General features: G+C 39.3%; 1 protein-coding gene across 4 annotated transcripts in view; it reads right to left on the bottom strand.

Moving 5' to 3' along the window:
• Positions 1–8,157: 8,157 nt before the first annotated feature.
• Tsc22d2 (TSC22 domain family member 2) overlaps positions 8,158–23,101 on the bottom strand; it is a 31,099-nt gene continuing 16,155 nt past the window's right edge. For 2 of the 4 annotated variants that reach the window (XM_048334888.1, XM_048334889.1), the window contains 2 exons: positions 11,168–11,219; positions 8,158–10,688 (listed from right to left, as the gene is read on the bottom strand). In XM_048334888.1, the coding sequence (XP_048190845.1) occupies positions 10,428–10,688; positions 11,168–11,219 (313 nt within the window). In that variant the 3' untranslated portion in view covers positions 8,158–10,427. Of the gene's footprint in view, positions 10,689–11,167; positions 11,220–22,360; positions 22,939–23,101 lie in introns of those variants that run through there. The other 2 variants (XR_007209245.1, XM_048334891.1) reach the window with 2 other exon arrangements.

A 23,101-nucleotide genomic window follows, 5' to 3' on the forward strand; every position in this document is an offset into this window, starting at 1 on the left:
TTTTTTTTTTTGGCTCACTGTGCTCCATAGAAATCAGAATTGATTTCAAAACTTTAAAAACACTTGTCTTTATGAGCATTTTGCTTCTGCTTTTAGAAAAGAACTTTTTTTTTTGCCAGTCCTAGGCTTTGGACTCAGGGCCTGAGCACTGTCCTTGGCTTCTCTTTGCTCAAGCTTCTCTTTGCCACTTGAGCCACAGCGCCGCCACTTCTGGCCATTTTCTATATATGTGATACTGGGGAATCAAACCCAGGGCTTCATGTATACGAGTCAAGCACTGGCCACTAGGCCATATTCCCAGCCCAGAAAAGAACTTTTAAGTTGTCAATTTACAGGAGAAAAAAAATCTTGTAGATGCAATTTTTTTAAAGGGAATTGAAGTGACAAGTGCTGCTGTGGCTCAACTGGTAGAGTGCTAGCCTTGAACATAAAGTGCTAGCCAGGCCCTGAGTTCAAGCCCCAGGATTGGAAAAAAAAAAAGGGGGGGAGAGGGGGTATAAAATTGATGGAATAAAATAAGTAAATCTGGACCAAGGGCATATGGCTCTATTTTTTTTTTTTGCTTTGTTTTTGTTTTGTTTTTTTTGCCAGTCCCAGGCCATGGACTCAGGGCTTGAGCACTGTCCCTGGCTCCTTTTTGCTCAAGGCTAGCACTCTGCCACTTGAGCCACAGCATCACTTCTGGCCATTTTCTATATATGTGGTGCTGGGGAATCAAATCCAGGGCTTCATGTATATGAGGCAAGCACTCTTGCCACTAGGCCATATTTCCAGCCTGGCTCTATTTTTATAACTATGAAGTTACTTTAAAAGTTCTAAAGCTCCATAAATTTAAAGGATAATCTATGTAATTTTCCATTCACATTCAAAACAAAAAGTTTTTTTTTATGACAATTGGATGCCACCTAGTGTTCAATTTCTGCAACTGCTAGTCTTACAAATTCCATCTTTTTATTAAGATACTGTGTATCTGGAAAGGCCTTTTTGCCAATTTCTTTTTGTTGACAACCTAAAGCTATGACAGAATATGTATCAAAATTACCTAAAAGTAGCTACACACTTGGAACTGGTGCTAGAGCAACAGCAGTGTGAGCAAAAGCTAGAGTTCAAATCCCAGTACCAGTGCAAGCACAAAAGCACACAAACACACACACATGAACAAACACACAAGCCCCCTACCACTCAAATATGCAGACCCACGCATTGATGCATTGAAATAGCATATGTGTTCCTACGTTAATGTTATCAAAATCCTGTTCTTGAGCTCATTTTGCTCCACGCTAGCTCTCTTCTACTTACTTAAGCCACAGATCCACTTCCAGCTTTTTCTGTGATCAGAGATTAGAGCCTCATGGACTTTCCTGCTCAGACTGGCTTCCAACCGTAATCCTCAGATCTCAGCTTCCTGAGTAGCTAAGATTACAGGTGTGAGCCATTGGTGCCTGGCCTATTCTTTTTTAACCAGTACTATCTTTCTTTATGCTCTTCAATTAGTTGCACAAGTAGTTTGATGTAGCATGTTCCTTTGTGTGTACGCCATCTTATTCTCCCCTTTCACTTCCCCAGTCAGCCTTAGCAAGTTTCCTCCTTCCATTTTCACACACCTGCAGGATGTATTTTGACTAGAAGAGTCTGATCTCCAATATGCCAGGAGAGGAACTCTGTCTTTTCTGTTCAGAAACTATGGTTTCATTTCCAACCATCAGGTAGAGACCAAACGAAACTGACACATTCCCCATAGGTTGTGGTTTATAAGGAAATTTTAGCAATTCCTGAATTGGGGGTAGCCCATCTTTGGCTGTTCTAATGCCAAAATAAGGACAGTTCATCTTTCTGACCTATTTAAGTGTGGCCACCCTAGAACGTTAATGTTAGGTTAAACGCTAAAGCCACAAGCTTTAACTTCTTAGCTAGACTCTGAACTTCTCATAAGGATATTTTGTTACTTGTGTCATTGTTGAATCTGTATTATTACAGAGAATCTCCCCCCCCCCCCCGTGCCCTCCCGGTACTTGAACTCAGGGCCTGAGCACTGTCCCTGGCTTCTTTTTGCTTAAGGCTAGCACTCTGCCACTTGAGCGACAGCACCACTTCTGGCTTTTTCTGTTTATGTGTTGCTGTGTCGTCGAACCCAGGGCTTCACATGAGGCAAGCACTCTACCACTAGGCCATATTCCCAGCCCTGTAGGGAATCATTTTGCTTATGTTACATTTCAGAAGATTCTGATGAGGGCTAAAGTTTGGAGCTATATTTCTATGTTTTTTTTTTTTTTTTCCTTTCTTCCTCTGACCTTTAACCCATTCAAGCACAATGGGGAGAGAGGTGAGGCAGATGGACTCCTTCCGGTGCCCTGGAATCTAGCTGCACTGCTGGCCAGATCTGAGTCCTTGGGCTGTTCACAATGCAGGTATTGGAACTTGTTTCCATACCTGTCCACGGAGCATGTGCTTCCTTCCGGAGTCTGAAGAGATAAGGGAGGAGGAGATAGACTTGGTTAGAAGCCTTTGTGGAATTGGGTGTGTTATTACTTGGAGAAGGTACTTAGGTAAGGTGTGTTACTTGTAGTTGCCATTTCTGGGGTCTAAAAATCGCCTAGTCTTTCAACATCTGTTTAAACTGATAAGGAGAGAAACACCGAGTGGTGGGGAAGGGACTCATGGAGGGCTCCCTGGGGGTCCAGCGGCGCCCCAGGAGAGGAGCCTGGGGTGTGGGTCCTCCTTCAGGCCTCATGGGCTGAGGGTGCTTCAGACCAGACAGGAGCCTGTCCTCACAGGCCTGGTCACAACCTGACCTGTTTTCCCCGTGGAGGCTGCTGGTGAACCAGCCTCAGCCCAGCTCCAGCCCAGTTCTGTCCATCTCAGTCCCTGCTCTGCCCAGATTTGGGCTGCCCACTTCTCCCAAAGGTGCTCCTGACCGAAGACTCACCCAAATGAATCTAAGCTGCTCAGGAGGCTGTAATCTGAGGATCAAGGTTCAAAGCTGGCCCAGACAGGAAAGTCTGTGAGACTCTTATCTTGAATTAACCAGTAAAAAGCCAGAAGTAGAGCTGTGGCTCAACTGGTAGCGCTCCAGTACTAGGGGACAGCATCAGGCCCTGAGTTCAAGCCCTAACACACACACATACAGGGGAGGGAGGGAGGGAGGGAGGGAGGGAGGGAGGGAGGGAGGGAGGGAGGGAGGGAGGGAGAGGGAGAGAGGGAGGGAGGGAGAGGGGGAAGGAGGGAGGGAGAGGGGGAAGGAGGGAGGGAGAGGGGGAAGGAGGGAGGGAGAGGGGGAAGGAGGGAGGGAGAGGGGGAAGGAGGGAGGGAGAGAGGGAAGGAGGGAGGGAGGGAGGGAAGGAGGGAGAGAGAGAGAGGGAGAGAGAGAGAGAGAGAGAGAGAGAGAGAGAGAGAGAGAGAGAGAGAGAGAGAGAGAGAGAGGCAGAATTGCTACAAGGCAATCTGGTGGCTTTGACAAGAACTACCAGGCACCACAAGAGTAAGGGAGGAAAGGGAAGGAGAGAAGGGAACTCTACTAATTTGTCTTTCATTTGTGTGTTGAGTCCATGGTCAAAAGCAGAGAGAGGGGCTGGGAATATGGCCTAGTAGCATAGAAAAGGTCAGAAGTGGCGCTGTGGCTCAAGTTGGCAGGGTGCTAGCCTTGAACAAAAAGAAGGCAGGGACAGTGCTCAGGCCCTGAGTTCAGCCCCAGGACTGGCCAAAAAAAAAAAAAAAAAAAAAGCAGAGGGAAGTAGAGGAAACAGGACAGGAGAAGGCTGAAAATGACAGCCTGCACTCCCAGGGAGATATGAGAACACAGGAAAACTTGTTTTATTTCTAATTTATTAATTTTCCATTACACAAACAATACATGAATGCATATCCAGAAACATCAGACATTACAAGTAAAGCTAATGCATACCACCAAACTACAGCTAACTGCGAGGCGGCTGCCCTCTGGACATCTATGTTCATACGCCACACGAATCATTCAGGACCCAGGGCAGTAGCTCCCATGTGGCATTTTTTAATGTCAACAGTATTGTACGATTATTTCCCTTCAGTTTCCCCCCAAATTTTAACAAACTTAGCATTGTATCAGAGGATGCTCTTTATTTTCATCGATAGCCCAACATTTTATAACATGTATGATACTCCATTGTTCGGATGGTTTGGTGTTTCTAATTACATGGTTACAAGGAAAGGTTTTGTACAAGCTACTTGATGAACACATTTCTTCAGGGTAAATATTAAAAGCTCAAATTTTAGGGTCATGATATGTGCATGAATTTTACGTTCAAAAGGCTGTACCACTCAGTTGCCTTAAAAAAAAAATTAGCTGAGCCACCACACTCTTATCAGCTGTGAATCTGCTTTAGTACCTGCCAACAGGGTCCAAGATAGCGTCTTGTGTTTTCCTGTGCCTTTTTCTTATTTGCTGAGGTTAGTGTCCCTTTGTAACTGGTTTGTAAAACTTTTTGCCTACATGGATCTTCAAAGCTTTCCATTTCAGTTTCAGGAAGACACTGCTAGTCTAGCTGGAAAGAATTTCCTGTTAGAAATCTAAACTTATTTCTCTCCCAAGTGGATATACAGTCAACATCATTGGCTGACTAATCCATGCTTTTCCTAATGATTTAATATGTCATTTATACCATTTACTCAGCACATTTTGTGTTTAGAGTCTGTTATACCAGAGATTTTTGGCTTTAGGTACCTGAGTTATTCTTGACTTTCTGGTTTATGGAATATAGGTGATTTTTGACAGCCAAAAAAACCAAAATGAGCATGTTGCTTAGAAGACAAAAGATTATATAATTCATGATACATAAATCTTACTCTAGGTAAGTTTAAATCAGTTGCATTTTCTAAAAACTTGAGTATTAAAAACATGTAAACTTTATCTGATTAGTTCCTATGGGAGACTCAGGCTCAGAGTGGAAGTGGGAGGCTTTTCATGTTCCCTTCTTTCCACAAATGTTACTTGCTATTAAAGCTCTTTGTTTAGTTATCTTACGCAATAGCAAAAGATTTCACACGACATGACAATGATTCTGCTGACCTCTAAGAATGTATCTGAAAGTTTGTTTAAACAAATGACACTTACTATGAGTACAGGATAGAGGTCTCCAGCTTTGTCCCATTCATCTTTCTGTCCTCAAAAGTCCAGTACCGGGCAGCACCTAAAGCAAAATAGCACTCAACTGCATCACAGCAGTGTTTCTACAAAATAAAAAATAATTCAAATTTCTCCAAAACTTTGGTGGAGAGCACTTAAGAGTTGATCATATATTTTTTTCCGTCAATGCAAGTCTGCCACCAGATCTAGTGACTCTTTAGAGTAAGAAAATGACAACTAGACACTGCCAGATTTAATGTCATATCCAAGTGTGGAAAATACTCTTTTGCTATCTGTGGAGTTCCTGGGGTCTGGGGTCTGACCTCTCTGTAGATGTACCGCTTGCCTGAAAAATGACCTGGAACAGCATTTTGGGGTTCCGTGGCAAGTACTTCTAGTTGCTATCTGGAAATTCTTAGGTATGCAACAACAAAAAAATTTTTTTTAAAGAAAAAGGTAACTTTTCATGGGAAAGTTCAAATGTGCATGTGCCTTGTTTTACATCTCAAGTTATTTTTCTAAGTTGGAACATTCTTTTCCTTCACCAAAGGGTACTCTAGGCAATGTCTGTAGACTCAGAAACCCTGGAGCCATGACTTTAGGCTGTGGGCAATCCCCCCAAACTACCTCAGTATGTTGCACAATTCACTGACAAAGCAAGAGTGAGTGCAAACTAATGTCTCGCCTGGGGCTCGTGGTTCATGCCTGTGATCCTAGCTACTCAAGAGGCTGAGATATGAGAATCACAGGGCAGAAAAATCCTTGAGATTCATGCCCAGTGAACCACTGGAAAATTCAAAGTAGTGCACTAGCTTAGGAGCTTAGGGACAGCATCCAGACCCCAAGTTCAAGCTCCAGGACCAACAACAAAAACAGCATCTTATTTTGTTATCTAACCCTGAAAAGGTGTTATTTTCATTTGATGATTCTATTTTTTTTTTTTTTTTTTGGCCAGTCCTGGGCCTTGGACTCAGGGCCTGAGCACTGTCCCTGGCTTCTTCCCGCTCAAGGCTAGCACTCTGCCACTTGAGCCACAGCGCCGCTTCTGGCCGTTTTCTGTATATGTGGTGCTGGGGAATCGAACCTAGGGCCTCGTGTATCCGAGGCAGGCACTCTTGCCACTAGGCTATATCCCCAGTCCGATGATTCTATTTTTTAAAGTATGTGTGTGTAAACTTCAACTTGCTCTGTAGAGTCCCTCAATTGTTCAGTCACCCCAGGTGTGTGTGTGTGTGTGTGTGTGTGATTAAGTGCTCCACTAAGGAAAGTTACTCACACACAGGAATAGCAACCTTCCCCTCTAAAGGGAACACAAACATTTAAAGAGCAGAAGTAGGTACAGAAATTGAGAGCTGGTATAGAAGTACATGAGGCAGCAATGTATTTTGGAATGTCAAAAACAGAAACAGATGCAAATATAAACCACAAAATAAATTATTAGAATTAGTAGAAAGTAGAAAGAGGGTAGTAGGCTTGAGGCAGAAGGTAACAGAGAAAAAGTCCAGGTTTGCATGAGCAGGGACAAACAGGTAGAATAAAGGTGTAATCTTGCTGACTTTTGATGTGCATGTCAGTACCCACAGTGGGGCCAGGCTGAGAGAAGGCTGAGGAATCATGTTAATCCAAGTCATCCTGAGAGGCACAAAGTGACCACCAAACTCTTCTAGTTCCCTTTTATTAAATTCTTGACATTCCTTGGACAAGAAAACAAGATATTGACTTCATAGTTAGATGCAGAACATAAAAATAAATTCAAACTTTCAAGTATGTATTGAGGCTCTTTAAGAGCAAGGAAAGACAGTAGTGTTGGAAATGGAATACCCACTGAGAACAGAAGACCCAAGGCAAACTGTGAGCATCACACACCACCACATGTAACAACCGCCGTTCACTTCTTCCCTTAAATAACCTTTTCAGCCTCTGGTCTAAGCCCCCAATAGACCTGTGGCCTGCCAGTCATTCAACTGAGCTCTATATCCTGCATTGACATTGCTCTTGCTTTCTTAACAGATGCTAAACCACCAAGGGCAGGGATTGGGGTGGGGGTGGGGGTGAGGCAGACTTCAGTTCTCTGCACAGAATTCCGGGGCTACCTTTCAGGAGCCCTGTTTATGCTTTAAGATCCTAGAACACTCTGTACTTCAAATGCCCTTCCCTTCTGTGAGCTTCACCATGCAGATGCCACCTTTTAAGAAATTTAATCTTGACAAAGCCACCCCACGCTGTACATCAGGTATTTCTTGTTGCATTTATCAGCTGGCTTGTCTTTGCCATCAGTCAAGCTGTGGTTCTTGAAGGTTGGGCCTGGTTCTTTTAACAAGACTGTTACTGAAGAGAACTGAATTGGGTAATGAGGGCCTGCAACTGAGCTATATATATGGCTTCACTTAATTTTAGTACAAGTAAAGAAGTACTTAATCCCAACTCCCTACATTGTTTTGTAGCAAGCTGTGAGATTACATTGTAACTACCTAAAATTTTCTTTGGGAAGTAAGAGTTCAAACTTGACTTGCATTACCCTTTCAGAAAAACTGTTTTCTTGATTGACTAAATTAAACCAACGGAAAGTTAACATAGCACCTTGGTCTCTACACATTGCACAGAGATTAGATAGATGACATTCTTGTAAAACTATGGTCCTGAATTGGGATTTCAACTAGTTAAAACTCTAGTCTGAGTAAGACCCTAAGTCTCCAACTACTTAAGATTCTCTTATTTCCAAATGCAAGCAAAGTAGCTTTGCCAACTTTAGGTTTGTCCTGGCTCTGGAGTGTGGGGAAGGAAGGAGCAGATGAATGGTGGCCAGGCACAATAATTTGCATCATGAACGTTGCACCTTGAGTTAAGTATCATGTCATTAAACTCAAGTGTATTAATATTTAAGGCTCCTGATACATATTGCCAAATTACCAAGTTCATAGGAAAACCTGTTAGAGGCATAATTTGTTAAAATATAACTTGCATTTCTTAGGTTACTAGATGTACCTTTACCTTTAGAAAGTCGTTCTTACTGGATGAAACAGTTGTTTTATCTTATTTTCTTATTTATCTTATTTTTAAAATATATTGCAAGCAACGAAGGTCACTTTAAAGCCTGACATAGTCATCATCTCCTTGATGACCACTACCATACTTTATGAAGTTCTATCCCCAGAATCAATTTAGCTCTTATTTTCACTAACAATTTTTGTTGCTTTTTTCTCCAGTGACAAGGTTGAACCTAAGGCCTTGTGCAGGCTAGGGACACAGTGGTCCAGGCTGAGACTCCGTTTACTCCCAGCCCTTTCCAGTATGGTTTTTTTTTTTTTTTAAATCAGGGTTTACCACACAGTTTAGAACTGGGGGGTCAGCTTCCTAATGGCAAAGCTTCACTTGTTAGCTCACTTGCCTGCCCACCTATGTGGCTCTGGGTAGGACTACAGTCCTATCTTTAACCTCCCTCACTCAGCTTGCATGTACTTACTTGCCTGAGATATTTCTAATGTTCTCAACACTAAGCTCTTCTTCACTGTCAAATATATCCTGCAGCACACGAACATAGAAACACTTGGCAAACCATGCACTCCTCAATTTTATGCCTTCTGTCGGTGGTTAATCTGTTTCAAATAGACAAAGAATGAACTAACTACTGTTTCTCATTAACTCCCAATGAGCTAGTGGGCTACTGATAGCGCATGTCAATTTTTACAGGCACCTTTCTGAATTCAAGTAAAAGTTTGGTAGACAAGGATTTCCTACTTCTATCAGAACTAACATAATATGGATATTGGTACAAATATTGCTCATCATTCTTGCATTCTTTAAATTATTTTACTTTGAAAATGTAAGAACTATCATTAATAACCCAGGTTTTCATTTAAGGAATATTTTGAACTGTGAAAATACAAATCTAGTCATTTTGAACATATATAGAGCCAAATATTTCAACAAAACTGCAGTTTAATTTCAGAAAATGTGTTAAAATATATATTTATACATCAACTTCTGACATATACTTAATGTGTTAGTATACACAAAATGATGCTTTCTCTTGAAAATGTACTTATGAAATGTACATTTTAATTTAAATACTCAGTATACACTGCACTTAATCTGCATGTTGCATTTATTAAATACATTAAAATCTGCAATGTAACAAAACGTTTTCTGCATATGAAATTCAAAACACCATTTTTAAATGAACAAAAGCTGGCTCACTTCATTTCTGTTTTTGTACAACTAGTGTACTGAACACTAGCTCAGCCCCACCACCCACCTGCTTGCTCTCTTTTATTGACATTTTTCACAGACTAGTTACATACTACAATAAGAGTGCTGGGTAAAAACATGAGGTACGAAAGTGGTTCAAAGGTTGCAGGCCATGCAGAGCATGCTAGACAGCAGAGGAAACTGTGACCGAGAAAACACTAAATAAAATACATAAAGAATGTGCATTATATATAGATATATATTAAAAAAAAAAAACTCCATTACACAGCTTTGCTTCTTTGGTTACAAAGTAGGTTGAACAATTCACAGCTTTTTATTCCCACCCGAAAAAAAGTCATACGAAATGTTGAAAAGCAGAGGAATCATGGCAATTTCTCTATTAGAAAGTAGAAAGAAATGAACAAAGTTTTCTTCATCAAAATAGCCCAATTATTTATTATCTCACAATAACTGGTGACTGCCTGTACAGATGCACTATGTTCTTCATACTTACACTATACAAAATTTACATTCAAGCTGGGTCTTTACTACGGAAAATAAATACCAAAGGTAAATTGCCATTAGTGTTAGAATGCCAGGATTCTTTTGTTCAATTATTGCCTAAACATTTTATCTATTAAATGCAATCCTGTCTTTCAATTCCTTTACAGATACTTATAATTACTCAAAAAAATTAAAAAATTTCTGTGACATTGTTCATGTACATTATGAAAATAGCAGCCCTGTAATAAATAAAACACAAAAAATGAAAACTTATGTAGGCAAACGTTTCTGATACTGAAAGGAAAAGTGGCTCTTTAGAAGAATGGTTATTTATAATGTGATAGAAGGCTCAAGGTAAGTCCACTGGCAATAAAGACCCACCCATGTGCACCAGGGCAGATGCAGACTTTGCTCTAACAAACCCATCTATCGTTCTCCTTGTGACTGATGACAGGGGACACCAATAGCCGCATGACGCCGATGAGGAAAAGCTCTTGCAGGATGATTGTCTAATACTGAAAAGGCCAAACACACAACCAAAGCATGGCTACTTGCTTTCGTGTAAAAGTGGGAAGAACAGCGGTGGCACACGGGAAAGACGGCTTTCCATTTTTTTCTGAAGGAAGCTTGGGAAAGCTTACGCTGAGGAGACATTCGGCTGCTGTGGAGGCTGCGCTGGCTGAGGAGGCTGCGCTGTCACTGCTGGCTGCTGAGAAGTGCTACCAGGGTTGGCCTGTTGGGCAGGGAGCTGGGATAACTGATCATTGTTTGAAAGAGATTTTAACAGTGCATTTTCTCGTTCAAGTAAGGAGTTTCTCTCTACTAATTCTTTTATCTGTTCTTTTAGAACTTCCACCTCTTCTCTCACTGCATACATCAAATGGCTTTTCACCAGATCCTGTGAAAAACAAAATGAGGAATGTCAAAAAGAATTAAGAGGAAAGTGGAGCTGCTTAAACAAAACGAGGAATGTCAAGAAGAGGAGAAAGTGAGCTGCTTGGTCCTCGCCTGCCTTGGACCTTAGGAACCACCAGTTTTCCCAGTTAGCATTTAGGATTTCCGCCCTATCCTGACTGGCCTATGGGAAACAAAGCAGGAAAGAAAATCCAGTTCGCAGCTAGCGCAGCAAGCTCCTCCTGCCCCCACCTCCCACAATTTGGAATGATTTCCAAAAAGACTCCCTCAATTGTCAATGATAAGCTTAGAATTTAAACTCTCCAGATGTTACTGAAGTACAAGACATTCAAATGAAGAAATAATTAGTATTTCTAGACTAGGAAAAGATCATTTTGCCATGTTGGTCTTATCAAGACTTGCTAAAAATGAAGTGGGCCATATATTCCTAGTGTTCTATGAGAAGTTCAAACGTTTACTCACCATTGCTTGTTCTATTTTGTTGTCAATGGCTACAACACCTCCCCCAGATGCACTGGAAAAAATTATAATATTAAATTATTCTTCACAATTTAATCTCCCTGCCCACTCTTAAAATAATGTGAAAGACAAATGCTTTTACTTAAAAACAAACGATACATGGCCTTAAAGGAGCAAAACCCTCTCCCTCCCTCAAACTCCAGTTTCGTGAGCAACAATTGGAATACATAGTTGATTAATAAATACATCAAAACTCAAGAACTTTCCTTATATATACTTTATAACTAGGTTTTCTTTCAATTTGTAGAAATGGTTTCTAAACACCATTCAGAGTGCTTTTGGAAGGACTGATGAAGTGGAACCCCACATTCTACTCTACCAACCTGGTTTGGTTTATAGGTCACTTGCTGGCAAAAATAAAGGCATGTGGTTTATATCAGTTTGTTCTGAAAATAATTCAAAGTAGTACATAGCCAGTAAGTATATCTAAAACTCAAACATCACCTTAGCATTTGTATGATACAGAAGGTTAAACAATTGTCATCTCTGTCGTTTACACTCATCCCTATTGCCTTCCCAACTTTTCTTCCTTGCTTGTGTGTGTGTGTGTGAGTGCATGTGCTAGTCCTGGGGATTGAATTCAGGGCCTGGGCCTTTGTGCTTAAGACTGCACCACTGAGCTATATAGCTCCACTTATGGCTTTTTAATGGTTAACTGAAGAGGAGTCTCATGGACATTCCTGCCCAGGCTGACTTGGAACTGTGATCTTAGATCTCCTGAGCAGCTAGGATTACAGACATGAGCCACTGACACTTAGCCTTCCCTTAAAAAAAAAAAAATCATTTGCAAAAGAATTTCTACTTCACAAATTAGGTAAATTTGACAAAGGTAATCTAACTTGGTTTCATAGTTTTAAGAATTCTTGACAAATCAGCCTTTTATTTGTTAATTAACAGGGGCAGGGAGTAACAATTCCTGACTGCTCATTCTATGGCAGACGCATATTGTCTTAGTGGTTCTATATAAAGCCCACGCAAAATCCTTTCAAAAATGAAGACACCACATCCAAGTTCCCACAACATAATGCTAGAACAGGATTCAGAATACAATAAAATGATAGAAACAGACCTAATGCTGACATCCACACCTTCTTTCCATAATGTAAGATGAAAAATAATATAACGACTTAAAACAAATCTTGAGTTATATATATTATGAAAACTGTTTTAAGTCAAATGTTAGTTGTGAAACCATAAGTATGGATTTAGAGATTACACCTCACTCCTACAGAGTTATTTATCTTATCCAGCATACTACCCAAAGAAGTTCCAATTGAGAATAAGGGAGGAGATTTCTTAGAAAAGGAAGCTGCTCAGTGATCTTTGGACAGTTGGTATAGCATGCTATTCGCTAAGAACTAGAATATTCTACTTTATTAGAAATCTGATTATACCTTAAAATTATTTGTACATAAAAGGCTAAAAATATATTTCATCAGCTATCTTTCTATGTAGAATCAATCATACCTATAATTATCTTAAGGGGTAAAATACCCAACATCAAGGAGGGGGTGAACAAGAGGGAGGAAGAGAGATAAGGTGAAATAAAATAAGGTGAAAAATTCAGATAATCACTCAAAATTTCTCATATTCTGTTGACTGTAAATTTTACCAATGTAAAACAATTCATTTAATTTTATGATTAAAAAATGCCACAAAACCTCACATAAACACCCCATGGTGATTTTACTAGTTACACAAAATAAATTATTTTCAAAGCTGTTATTTGAGCAAGGAGATAAATGGCTACTTATAAGACTGTTTTCTCAAGTACCCAGTAGCAATGGTATAATCAAAGTGTCTACAAGATACTGTTAAAAAAAGTCAAGTCAACTATTTATGTAGTGACTGACATTGTTACCATCTTCTATAAAGACATTATTGACCAATTTATATCAAATTCCTGGACAGAAAAAAAAGGTCTTGGTTTGTTTGTTTTCTGTTCGGGGAGGGAGAGGGTGGTTGTGGTCCTAGAGCTTAAATTCAGGGGCTGGATGCTGTTTCCTTAGGTTTTTCACTCAAGGCTTCACTTCCGGCTTTTTTGGTGGTTAATTGGAGCCAGCCCAGGCTGGCTTCAAACCCTGATCCTCAGACCTCAGTTTCCTGGGTAGCCAGGATTACAAGTGTGAGCCATGTGCTCCTGGCTTCAGGAGGGAAAATGTTTATGAAGAGGAAAAAGGATGTAAGTTGTAGATTATACCAATGTAACCTCCTGTCTTTAATACTGCACTTCAGTCATGATAAACCATGATCACTGAGGAAGACATGATTGTACACAATGTGGGTCATGACCTGGACAAAGAGCAGACAGGAGCAGTAACAGGAGAAGGAAGGGAGATATGTCAATTCTACTTTCTTTAGGAACAGTTTCACACTACAAGATAAGGTATTATATTCAACACAGGAAACAACACTTAATGTGTTCTGTGCTTTGTAAAGTTAATGTCCTTGGTTTAGGTGAGTTGTAACTACCTAAGAGTACAACTACCTAACGTGTGTGTGTACGTGTTGTGTGTGTGTATTAGGCTAACTACCTAACACACACACACACATATTCTTCTGTAAATTATAGATTTTTTTAATAGGGCTACTCATCTGCCAGAGGCATATTTTAAGCAGCAGAGTGCTTGTCTCAAGCTAGAAGCCGGCCTCAAATTTTTGATCCTTCTGCCTCAGCCTCCTGAGGGCTGGAATTAAAGTCATTCAACACCACACTCATCCAGCTCAGTAGTTCTTCCTTATTAAGACTGACATTAGGCAGGATTTGGTAGGAAGACAAGATCACACTGAAGGGTGTGAGAAAGAAGTCGGAGAAGAAGAGTGGCATTCTCCTGAATACTGATGCTTAGACTCAGAGAAGGTTTTCACTATACTATAAACACAGAAACTGCAATTAGTTCCTTCCTTCTATTGTTTGGATCAACTTGGCACTTGAGGGCAAGAATGTGATAGAATACAATGTGAACATATAAAAAATGTGAACATATAAAGACATACCAGAGAAATCCCCACCTGCATAATATAAACTTTAAAAGAAAAAAACCCTACCAGGTTTTGCAGCTGGTTTACCCTGAAGAATTAAAGCAATCCTAGTTATGATCTCATGAATTTAAGTCAAAAGATTTAATCCAGTGGGGCTGAGGATATGGCCTAGTGGCAAGAGAGCTTGCCTCGTATACATGAAGCCCTCCCTGGGTTTCATTCCCCAGCACCACATATACAGAAAACGGCCAGAAGTGGCGCTGTGGCTCAAGTGGCAGAGTGCTAGCCTTGAGCAAAAAGAAGCCAGGGATAGTGCTCAGGCCCCTAATCCAAGCCCCAGGACTGGCAAACAAACAAACAAAAAGGTTTAATCCAGTTCCAAAACATGTTAATGAAGTCTTATTTGAGATTTAAATTTATAAGACTTTAAGCACAGAACTCCTATGGACTAAAATTTAATAAAGTTCTTATTGATCCCCTATAGATTCTCAAAGTTTCATTGTTTAGGGCAAAGTACATCTTTCTTTTTCTCTTTGGTGTTAGTGGGGGGATTGAATTCAAGGTTTCCTGCTTACTAGGCAGGTACTCTATAACCACAGACTTCAGTCCTAAAAAATATTCTTAATGGACTGTAGGAAAATCTGCCAAAGCCCAATGAAATATAGCCAAAAATAATTTAATCCATCTCTTGTATTCTAGTCAACCACTGCTACTTTTAGCATAACTCAATTCAAAAGGGGACTGTGACATAGGAAAAACAAAATTGAGAAATAGCAAACCACAAAATCTAAAATCGGATTATAAGGTGTTTTTTTTTCCACAAAAGTAGAATTGTAGCTAACTCAGGTATATTGTCAGCAACAAAAAGATTTTAACTGCCAATAAGTTTTTCCTTATCAACCTAGATCAATTTCTTTGAATGTTTCTAGGCAATAATCATCATATAATTTAGACTAGTGAATGACCAAACATTTTACATAAATGTTCACAAAACAACTTTTTTTAATATATACTTTTATTATCAAACTGAATTACAGAGCACAAAACAACTTTTATGATCAATTCTAAACTGACGCCATATAACTCACTGAGACTCTACGGATAAGACTCATCTAATATGGTGTACTTCACATTCTCTCTAAGCCTCTTCCTTTCTTGCCAATAGATTCACCTCTCTGAATTCTTCCATAAATAATTTTCATTGTCTTTATCAAATGTTCTTGAGTTACCTTATAAAGGCAAGAACTAACCATCTCAAAGATATACTTATTGCAATACTCTGCATATAACTGATTAAACTACCCAAAAAAGAGGAATGTAATGTGTATTATTTAGGAATTACACTTTCAAAGTTCAGTATGGACTGGACTTAGTATGCCTTGGACAAAGATCTTTAAAAAAAATCAACTACCTACTTAAAAGTATCAGAAACTACTAGAAGGGGTTATCACTAGAACACAGTCTATGGGCAGATCTCAAAAGCTTTCTTCCTGATAAAGATAAGTAAAAAAAAATTACCACCCCCTGACATATCCTGCCTCTACTCCAGTGTTTTATTCACTGAGAAATTATAGCAATTCTTTTGTTATGATACAAGCAACGGAAATAGAAAATGGTGCCAAAAAAACTTAGTAGTCCCATACAATGGTCTATATGATGGGTTATTTTCTATGGTAACAAACATCTCAGAATATAACCTTGACAAAAACTTGTCACATTGAAATCATGGATTTAGGGAAGAAATGAAAGAAACCAAAAGCTATCCTTAAGGGTCAGACAAGGTCAAAGGCTTATGGGTTTGGTCAGATTAGATAATGTTTGAAGGGAATTCATGCTGCCATGCCTTTAAGCATTCCTTATGAATGAGTGGATATTCTCAGATAAATTCACTCAATTACATCAGTGGACTAGGACCCATAAAGGCACTGCTAGTCCTTGAGTCACCACTAGAATCAACAATAAAAAGTGGAGAAGGCATCCTATGATCTCTACAATAGGCAGTATTCTCCTTGTCCATTTTCAAAAAGAGTCTTGGAACTGTAATTTGTTAATATGGATTACTTATCTGGCTTGAAATGGAATCCCTATTACTGAATAGGGCAGCTATAAACACAGAAGTACCTATAGAATGTACATCTTGTTTCCACAGAATTGTAGTATTGCCAATACTCTGAAAGGATTTAAGTGGCTGCTTTCTGTTGCACAGGAAGGGTTTTTATTGCATTCAGGTTTTCCTGACTCCTATGAATCAGTTTAATCACAAGTCTACCTACTGAATGTTCTACAGCTACCATCTCTCTCATCTCTTCTCAGAAAACAGATGGCTGTTTACTTTCCCAAGTTGAAACACAACTTTTTAACTGGTCGTTATTACTTGAATATATAAAGATACAAAGAGGGAAATAAAAACAAGATGGCAAGGTAAACATCACCAAAGCGTTCAAATGCTAGACAATGAAATTGGAAGGTATACTGGAGAAACATCAGGACAAATTGGACTTACCATTTTAGGATTCAGTGAGAGAATATAGTGTCTGGCACCCGGTAAACATTTCACATACTACCAATATATTTACAGTGGCCAAAATCTAATTATCACAACACTCTAGGAACACTAAATCAGGTGTAGTTTTGATTCTTGTCTCTAGTTGTACATAATAATTTGACCCAATTATGTAATACTACTATATTCCAGAGGGGTTTTAATATACTTAAAACAGTTACCAGAGGTTGATGATACAATGTCAAGTAAATACCCCAGAGTTAATGAGTTTACAGTTTAGGACAAGAAATACACAAGTTTCAGACATGCAAGTGCTTAAATAGTGTGGGATTTTACAGGGTATTTTGTGGGGCAAATATTATCTACAGTCAGGGGAAAAGGTGAAGGAAGTCCCACATCTGAATGAAGAATACCCATACAGCCACACTAGAAAACTCAAACAATAGCAATTTGAAGGGATGGCACTGATCAAGATGCATTGTACTTATAATCTGACTTATGGAACTGTAACCTCTTTGTACAACTACATAATAATAATAATAATAATAACAATAATGACCAGTTAGAAGGTTGACGTATCATCTCTACATGAGAGAGAATAGTGACCAAGTAGAGATGCAGACTGCAGAAGCACTCAGTAGCTAGGTGAACCACATTGTGACTGAGCTGGCAGTAGAGGAAAGGGAAACCTGACCTCAGGAAGAGAGACCTAGATTGAGATAACAGACTGGAGAGCATACTATGGCTGTGTAACGCACAGACACACGCACTGTTTTCAGTACAATGAAGAATGTAAGAGCTGCTGGACTGAGTCTGGGACTCCAAAAACAGGCCCATCAAGTGGTCTAGAAAACACAATCTGTGAGGTAACGGGTAAAAGATGGAAAGGAACGTGTGTCACAGATATCAAAATAGCAGACATCAGTCCAAAACCCCAAACCTGTACTGGGGGGGGGGGGGAGGGAGATCCCCAGTTGTGGATACCACACTACTGAAGGGCAAGTGGATCATGAAGGCACTAATTTCATGAATGGGTTGGGCTAGGGTTTAGACACTGATGAGTTCATGTTTGAATGGGCTGTTAGGAGGAGTCTAGCTGAATCAGCTCACTGAGGCATGCCTCAGCTTGCACAGCACAGCTTGTACTCAAGACTCCTCTTTATCAACCCTTGTCCTCTCATTCTACTTCTACCCCAAGGCCCTGCCTCACCTTGGGCCAGAACCCAAGGTCCAAGCGACCATGACCAGAAACCTCTATGAGTCAAAAAAAACCCTTCCTTTCTTAAACTCTTTTCTCAGGTATTTTGCCAGGGATGAGACATGGCACAGGAAACTAAGACCATGTGTCTCAAAAGCCTTAGCCTGGCTTTCTAGAGGAATCTGGGGAGAGCTGCAGCATGTTGTCACGTGGGACTGCAGAAGAGGATGCTGGTCAGAGCAGCAAGGTGAACAGTAAAAACTGCTCATGAGGATTCATCTGAACTTTTCTAGAAACTCCACTTGTGTGTTACACTCTGGCAAAGAACTTTTGTACACTTTGTCCTTACCCTCAGACCCTGTGTAATAAGGCATCACAGCACAGGTATTGTTGGCTGCTTTTTGCCAGTTTTACAGGAAGAATCTAGAGTGAAAATCAGGATATTTTAAACTGTAATTTAGCCAGAAAAGGAGTGTGGTTAATGAAGGCGTGGTTGACGAAGACACTAATGGCAATGATACTAAAAGAAGCCATGTGCTCTCTGCCCAGGACACACAAACAAGACCCCTTGAGGAACCCTAACCATTGCAGGCTCCAGGGCTTGGGGAAGAGCTTTGAGGGACTCTCCTTGCACAGGGCCCACTTAGGCCCGCTGCAGCTTTGGTACATGGGGACTTGGTTACAGCTTAAGTTGGCAGCAGACCATGGTGTTGTCCACAATGCCAATTTTTTAAGAATACAGAATTTAACAGTTGTGGCACTAGTGTAACTTCTACCAAGATTTCAAAGGAAGACCAGGCAATGTATGGTGCCAAAACTGGAATGTCTGCCAGCAGTCAGACAGGGGATATGACAGAAGACTGGGGCAGCTGCCAAGCAAAGCCTGCCCAAAAGAACACGTTACTACTGCTGAGAAGATGAGGGAGTTGGGGCTGCCCACATTTTTGGAGTGCAAACCATGCCACCACACAGATGCCAGGCATGGAGCTATAGGATTGTAAGGTTTGCTCAACAGGGTCTTGTTCTTGCTTTGGTCCAGTTCCTCCTGTTTATGACCCTGTGCTCTCCCTTTAGAATAGGATGTTTGCCCTGTGCTACTGTTACGTTCACAACTTGTTTATTTTTACAGAGGCTCATAAATAAGTTTGCTTTGCGTTTCAGCAGAGACTTTCACCTTAGTTTCAGAATAATGTGATTGCTAAGACTATGGAGATTCTTGGAGATGGACTAGCATACTATGCATTATAAGATGGACATGAGCTCTCAGGAGCTAGGAGAGGTTTGGATATGAAATGCCTCCTAAAAAGGATCATGTAGTGAACTCACTAGTGAGTTCATAGCAAATGGGTTTAGGAGGTGGGCCTAATCAGAGGAAGTAGGCTGCTAGGGGTCATGCCTTTGATGGATATGACCTTATCTCTAGATTCTTCTGGTCCCTTCCTCTCCAGTGCTTTCATCCTACATAAGGGGCCACAAGGTGAGATTTCGTCCAGCATGCTCTTCTGTCATGACATGCTGTCTCATTACAGCCTAGAAATAAGGACCCAAATGTCCATGAACTTCATGAAGCCTCTGATACTGCAAGCCAAAATAAATCCTTCCTCTCAAGCTGTTTTCTCAGACTTTTGGCACAGTGACGTGACACATTAGCATTTGCTCTTTAATTTTAATAGTTCAAAATTACTGAAAGGCTACCATAACTACAACTATTAACACACATACATGTATGTGTATAATATATATATCCATATATATGTGTGTGTGCATAATAGAAGGAAATATGTAAACATATCTCTTTACGAAGCTGCACATTTTAATCACAGTGTAAAGGAATAAAATTTACACTTGATCTGCAGACATTATCAATTTAACTGGAGTAAACAAATTCTTAAGGATTTAACTCATGGCAGATTATTGTTCATTTTAACACCGTAGGTATTTGATCAGAGTCTTGTGCATGTAGGCAAGCATCCTACCACTGAACCACATACTCATTATTTGGGTTTTTTTTGGGACAAGATCTTGCCATATAGCTTGTCTGGCCTTGAATACACTTATAGAACCCAGGGTGGCTTTGAACCTACAGTCCTCCTGCCTCTACCTCCCAAATGCTGTGCAACTGTGCACCACCACACTCACTATAAGAAGCCATACTTAAAATCAGGAACTTTATTGTAAATATGTAAAAACAGGAAAAAAAAAATCAAAACTTTTGGAACTCAACTAAAGAATGAAACAACCAAAAAGGATATTAAAGTAAGTAATGCCCAGAAAAGAATCATATACCTAAAAGGATAAAAATTTTGCTTGATGCTTTAGAAAGCAAGTATAAAATAGGTTTCTCAATGGTTCAGAGAAAAGGACAAATGGGAAATTCCTACAAAGCAATCAAGACAGAGTTTTTTTTTTTTTTTTTTTTTTTTTTTTGCCAGTCCTGGGCTTTTGACTCAGGGCCTGAGCACTGTCCCTGGCTTCTTCTTTGCTCAAGGCTAGCACTCTGCCACTTGAGTCACAGCGCCACCTCTGGCCATTTTCTGTGTATGTGGTGCTGGGGAATCGAACCCAGGGCTTCAAGTATACAAGGCAAGCGCTCTTGCCACTAGGCCATATCCCCAGCCCCAAGACAGAGTTTTTAACAAGTAGTATTTCCCATTAAGGCAAGAAACACTTGCAGCTCAAAGGGGCTTTTAAAATGCCTTCTAGTGTTTGCTATTTCAGATTTTAAATATTTCTTAAAAAAGGAGTTCCTTAAAGCTTACTTTTAATGTAATACTATCTTAATGGTATTACATTTCCTTATACTAAACGTCTTCAAATTCACATTTGCTTATATGTAGCCATAAGCAGTAAACGTGCATAGTATTATCTAAGGCAATAATTAAACTTAGTAAGCAACTCATAATATTTTTTTGGGGGGGGGCAAATGCTTTAAAAGATGATTTTGTAATAGAGGATGACTCAATGGTAAGTTCAATGTAAATTGGATTTATGTATTCACATCTTTACATAGTATAAAAATGAGCTTTATCTTATCCTTCAAGCTTTTCTGGGCTGCTTTGTATACCAGCAGTCAGAAATCTAAATTGGACTCCGAGCTCTGCCATTCAATGGCTATGACTTGAGCAAGTTACTAAATCTCTGCTCAATCTCTCTTAAATTCAATTTCTTCCTCTGTAAACTGAGGATATTGGTTTTATGTATAGAATTATGACTTAATAAAAATTGACTATGTGTCAAAAATATTTAGCATACTGACATAGAGTACTCAGTAGCAGAAGTATTAACTACTTTGTAGAGAAACCCAATTGACAATGGTACACAAATTGATAGTTATGAAACTTCTAAACAAAACCCAGCTAGGTTCTGATTTGTTCTACTTATTAAGATAGTATGGGTCAGTGGGATCAATGCTCTTGACAAAAATTTGTAAGTCACACACTTGGGTGTCTAATAAGACTTATTCTTTTTTTTTTTTTTGGCCAGTCCTGGGCCTTGGACTCAGGGCCTGAGCACTGTCCTTGGCTTCTTCCTGCTCAAGGCTAGCACTCTGCCACCTGAAGCCACAGCGCCCCTTCTGACCGTTTTCCATATATGTGGTGCTGGGGAATCGAACCTAGAGCTTCATGTGTAGGAGGCAAGCGCTCTTGCCACTAGGCCATATTCCCAGCCCGACTTATTCTTTTTGACACAAATATTTCCTAGCAACTCTAACATTTTTGAAAATATTACAAATGTTCTGAACCTTTTGCATAAAGCTGAACAGACAAAACAATTCTTACTCAAGGTCCACGAGGCTCAGAGCCCAGAGTAGCCTAACTTCTAATGATGGACATTTTATATTAAGAAAAACTAATATTTTTGTGATTATCAAAGTTATATAGATTTGTTGGTAGAAAATGAAAACAGGAAAGTATACAGGATAAGAATCAACTAATTAACTGTATTCCTTCCAGACTTCAACAGGTCACAATTATTAATGAACACAAAGTCACAAAATGCTATCCTAGAAAAAAATTAGAATCCTATTCAAAAGACAAGAGTGTGAATGTGCCAGGACAAATATGCCATGAACAAATCTCTGGTTAAGGGTAAAACTGAAGATACACATGGCCAGCTTAGTTGACCTGAAACTTTTGGGTTTTTCATAAAAGAATTTCAAGGAAGTCTTGATAGATTTGTATACCACATCTTAGTAAGAATATTAATTCTACAATTGTACGACTTTATAAAGATGACTTAGCCCTGATGTTTCTCCATTTGCAAATGAAATTATTTTTTCCTGAGCTAAACTATCCTAAGTCAGCTCATTCAATATATATTTTATAAAAACAAAGCTAAAATAAAATGCAAAAAAATTTTTTTTTCTAAGCAGAGTGCAATTCTGAGAAGAATTTCCAGGACAAGAAAAAATTATACTGACTTCTACTATATCGTTTTCATGTGATACTATGAAATTGAGAAGTTTTAGCTTTATTTTAGAAACACCTGGAAGATATCTTTTATCAAGAAAGAAAAATCCCCCAAAGCAGTAAGTTAAAGAAAAGATTTCAAATATCTCCTGAAATAAAAATGGGCCTGTGTTAACTATGTTGTGAGCATCTACAGCAGATGTGACAGCAATATTTAAATATTCTACTGTAATAGAAAATTTCACTTTCACTTTTAAACTGATGTATTTACTAAACACCACTGCAGAAACAGGGCCTTGAGCCTTGTGAGCCTGAAAAGATTACATAATCCAAGTATTTAAAATTCCAAGTTTTAACTTATATTTTGTACTCTTAAACAACGTGCTCATTTTGTTCATAAAAAAGTCATCTCAATACAATAACATCAGGTATAATACATAAAATCTAATCCATTAAGTCTTACCAATTTATGACCTGATGAGACACTCTTGTGGACAACATTCAGTCCTTAGAAGCTAGAATAACCCTCCAACCATTTGAGGGCATCACAACTTTTAAACTTTCCGCTTTCGATCATTATTATGTCACATTCCTCCTCCGATGCTGAATTCTAAAAAAAATTCTAGCAAAGAGTTTAAGTAAATAAGTGTTTTAATCAAGTAAGTCTTTAAAAATCTTTTATAGCAAAATTTTGTTTTACCATGATTACACAACTGATAGTTTATACTTTATTTAATGTAAAATAATTTCATATTTGTCTGGATACTTCAAGCTTTAAATTTCAA

The sequence above is a fragment of the Perognathus longimembris genome, chromosome 26, assembly GCF_023159225.1.
Source record: "Perognathus longimembris pacificus isolate PPM17 chromosome 26, ASM2315922v1, whole genome shotgun sequence".
Taxonomy (NCBI): Eukaryota; Metazoa; Chordata; class Mammalia; order Rodentia; family Heteromyidae; genus Perognathus; species Perognathus longimembris.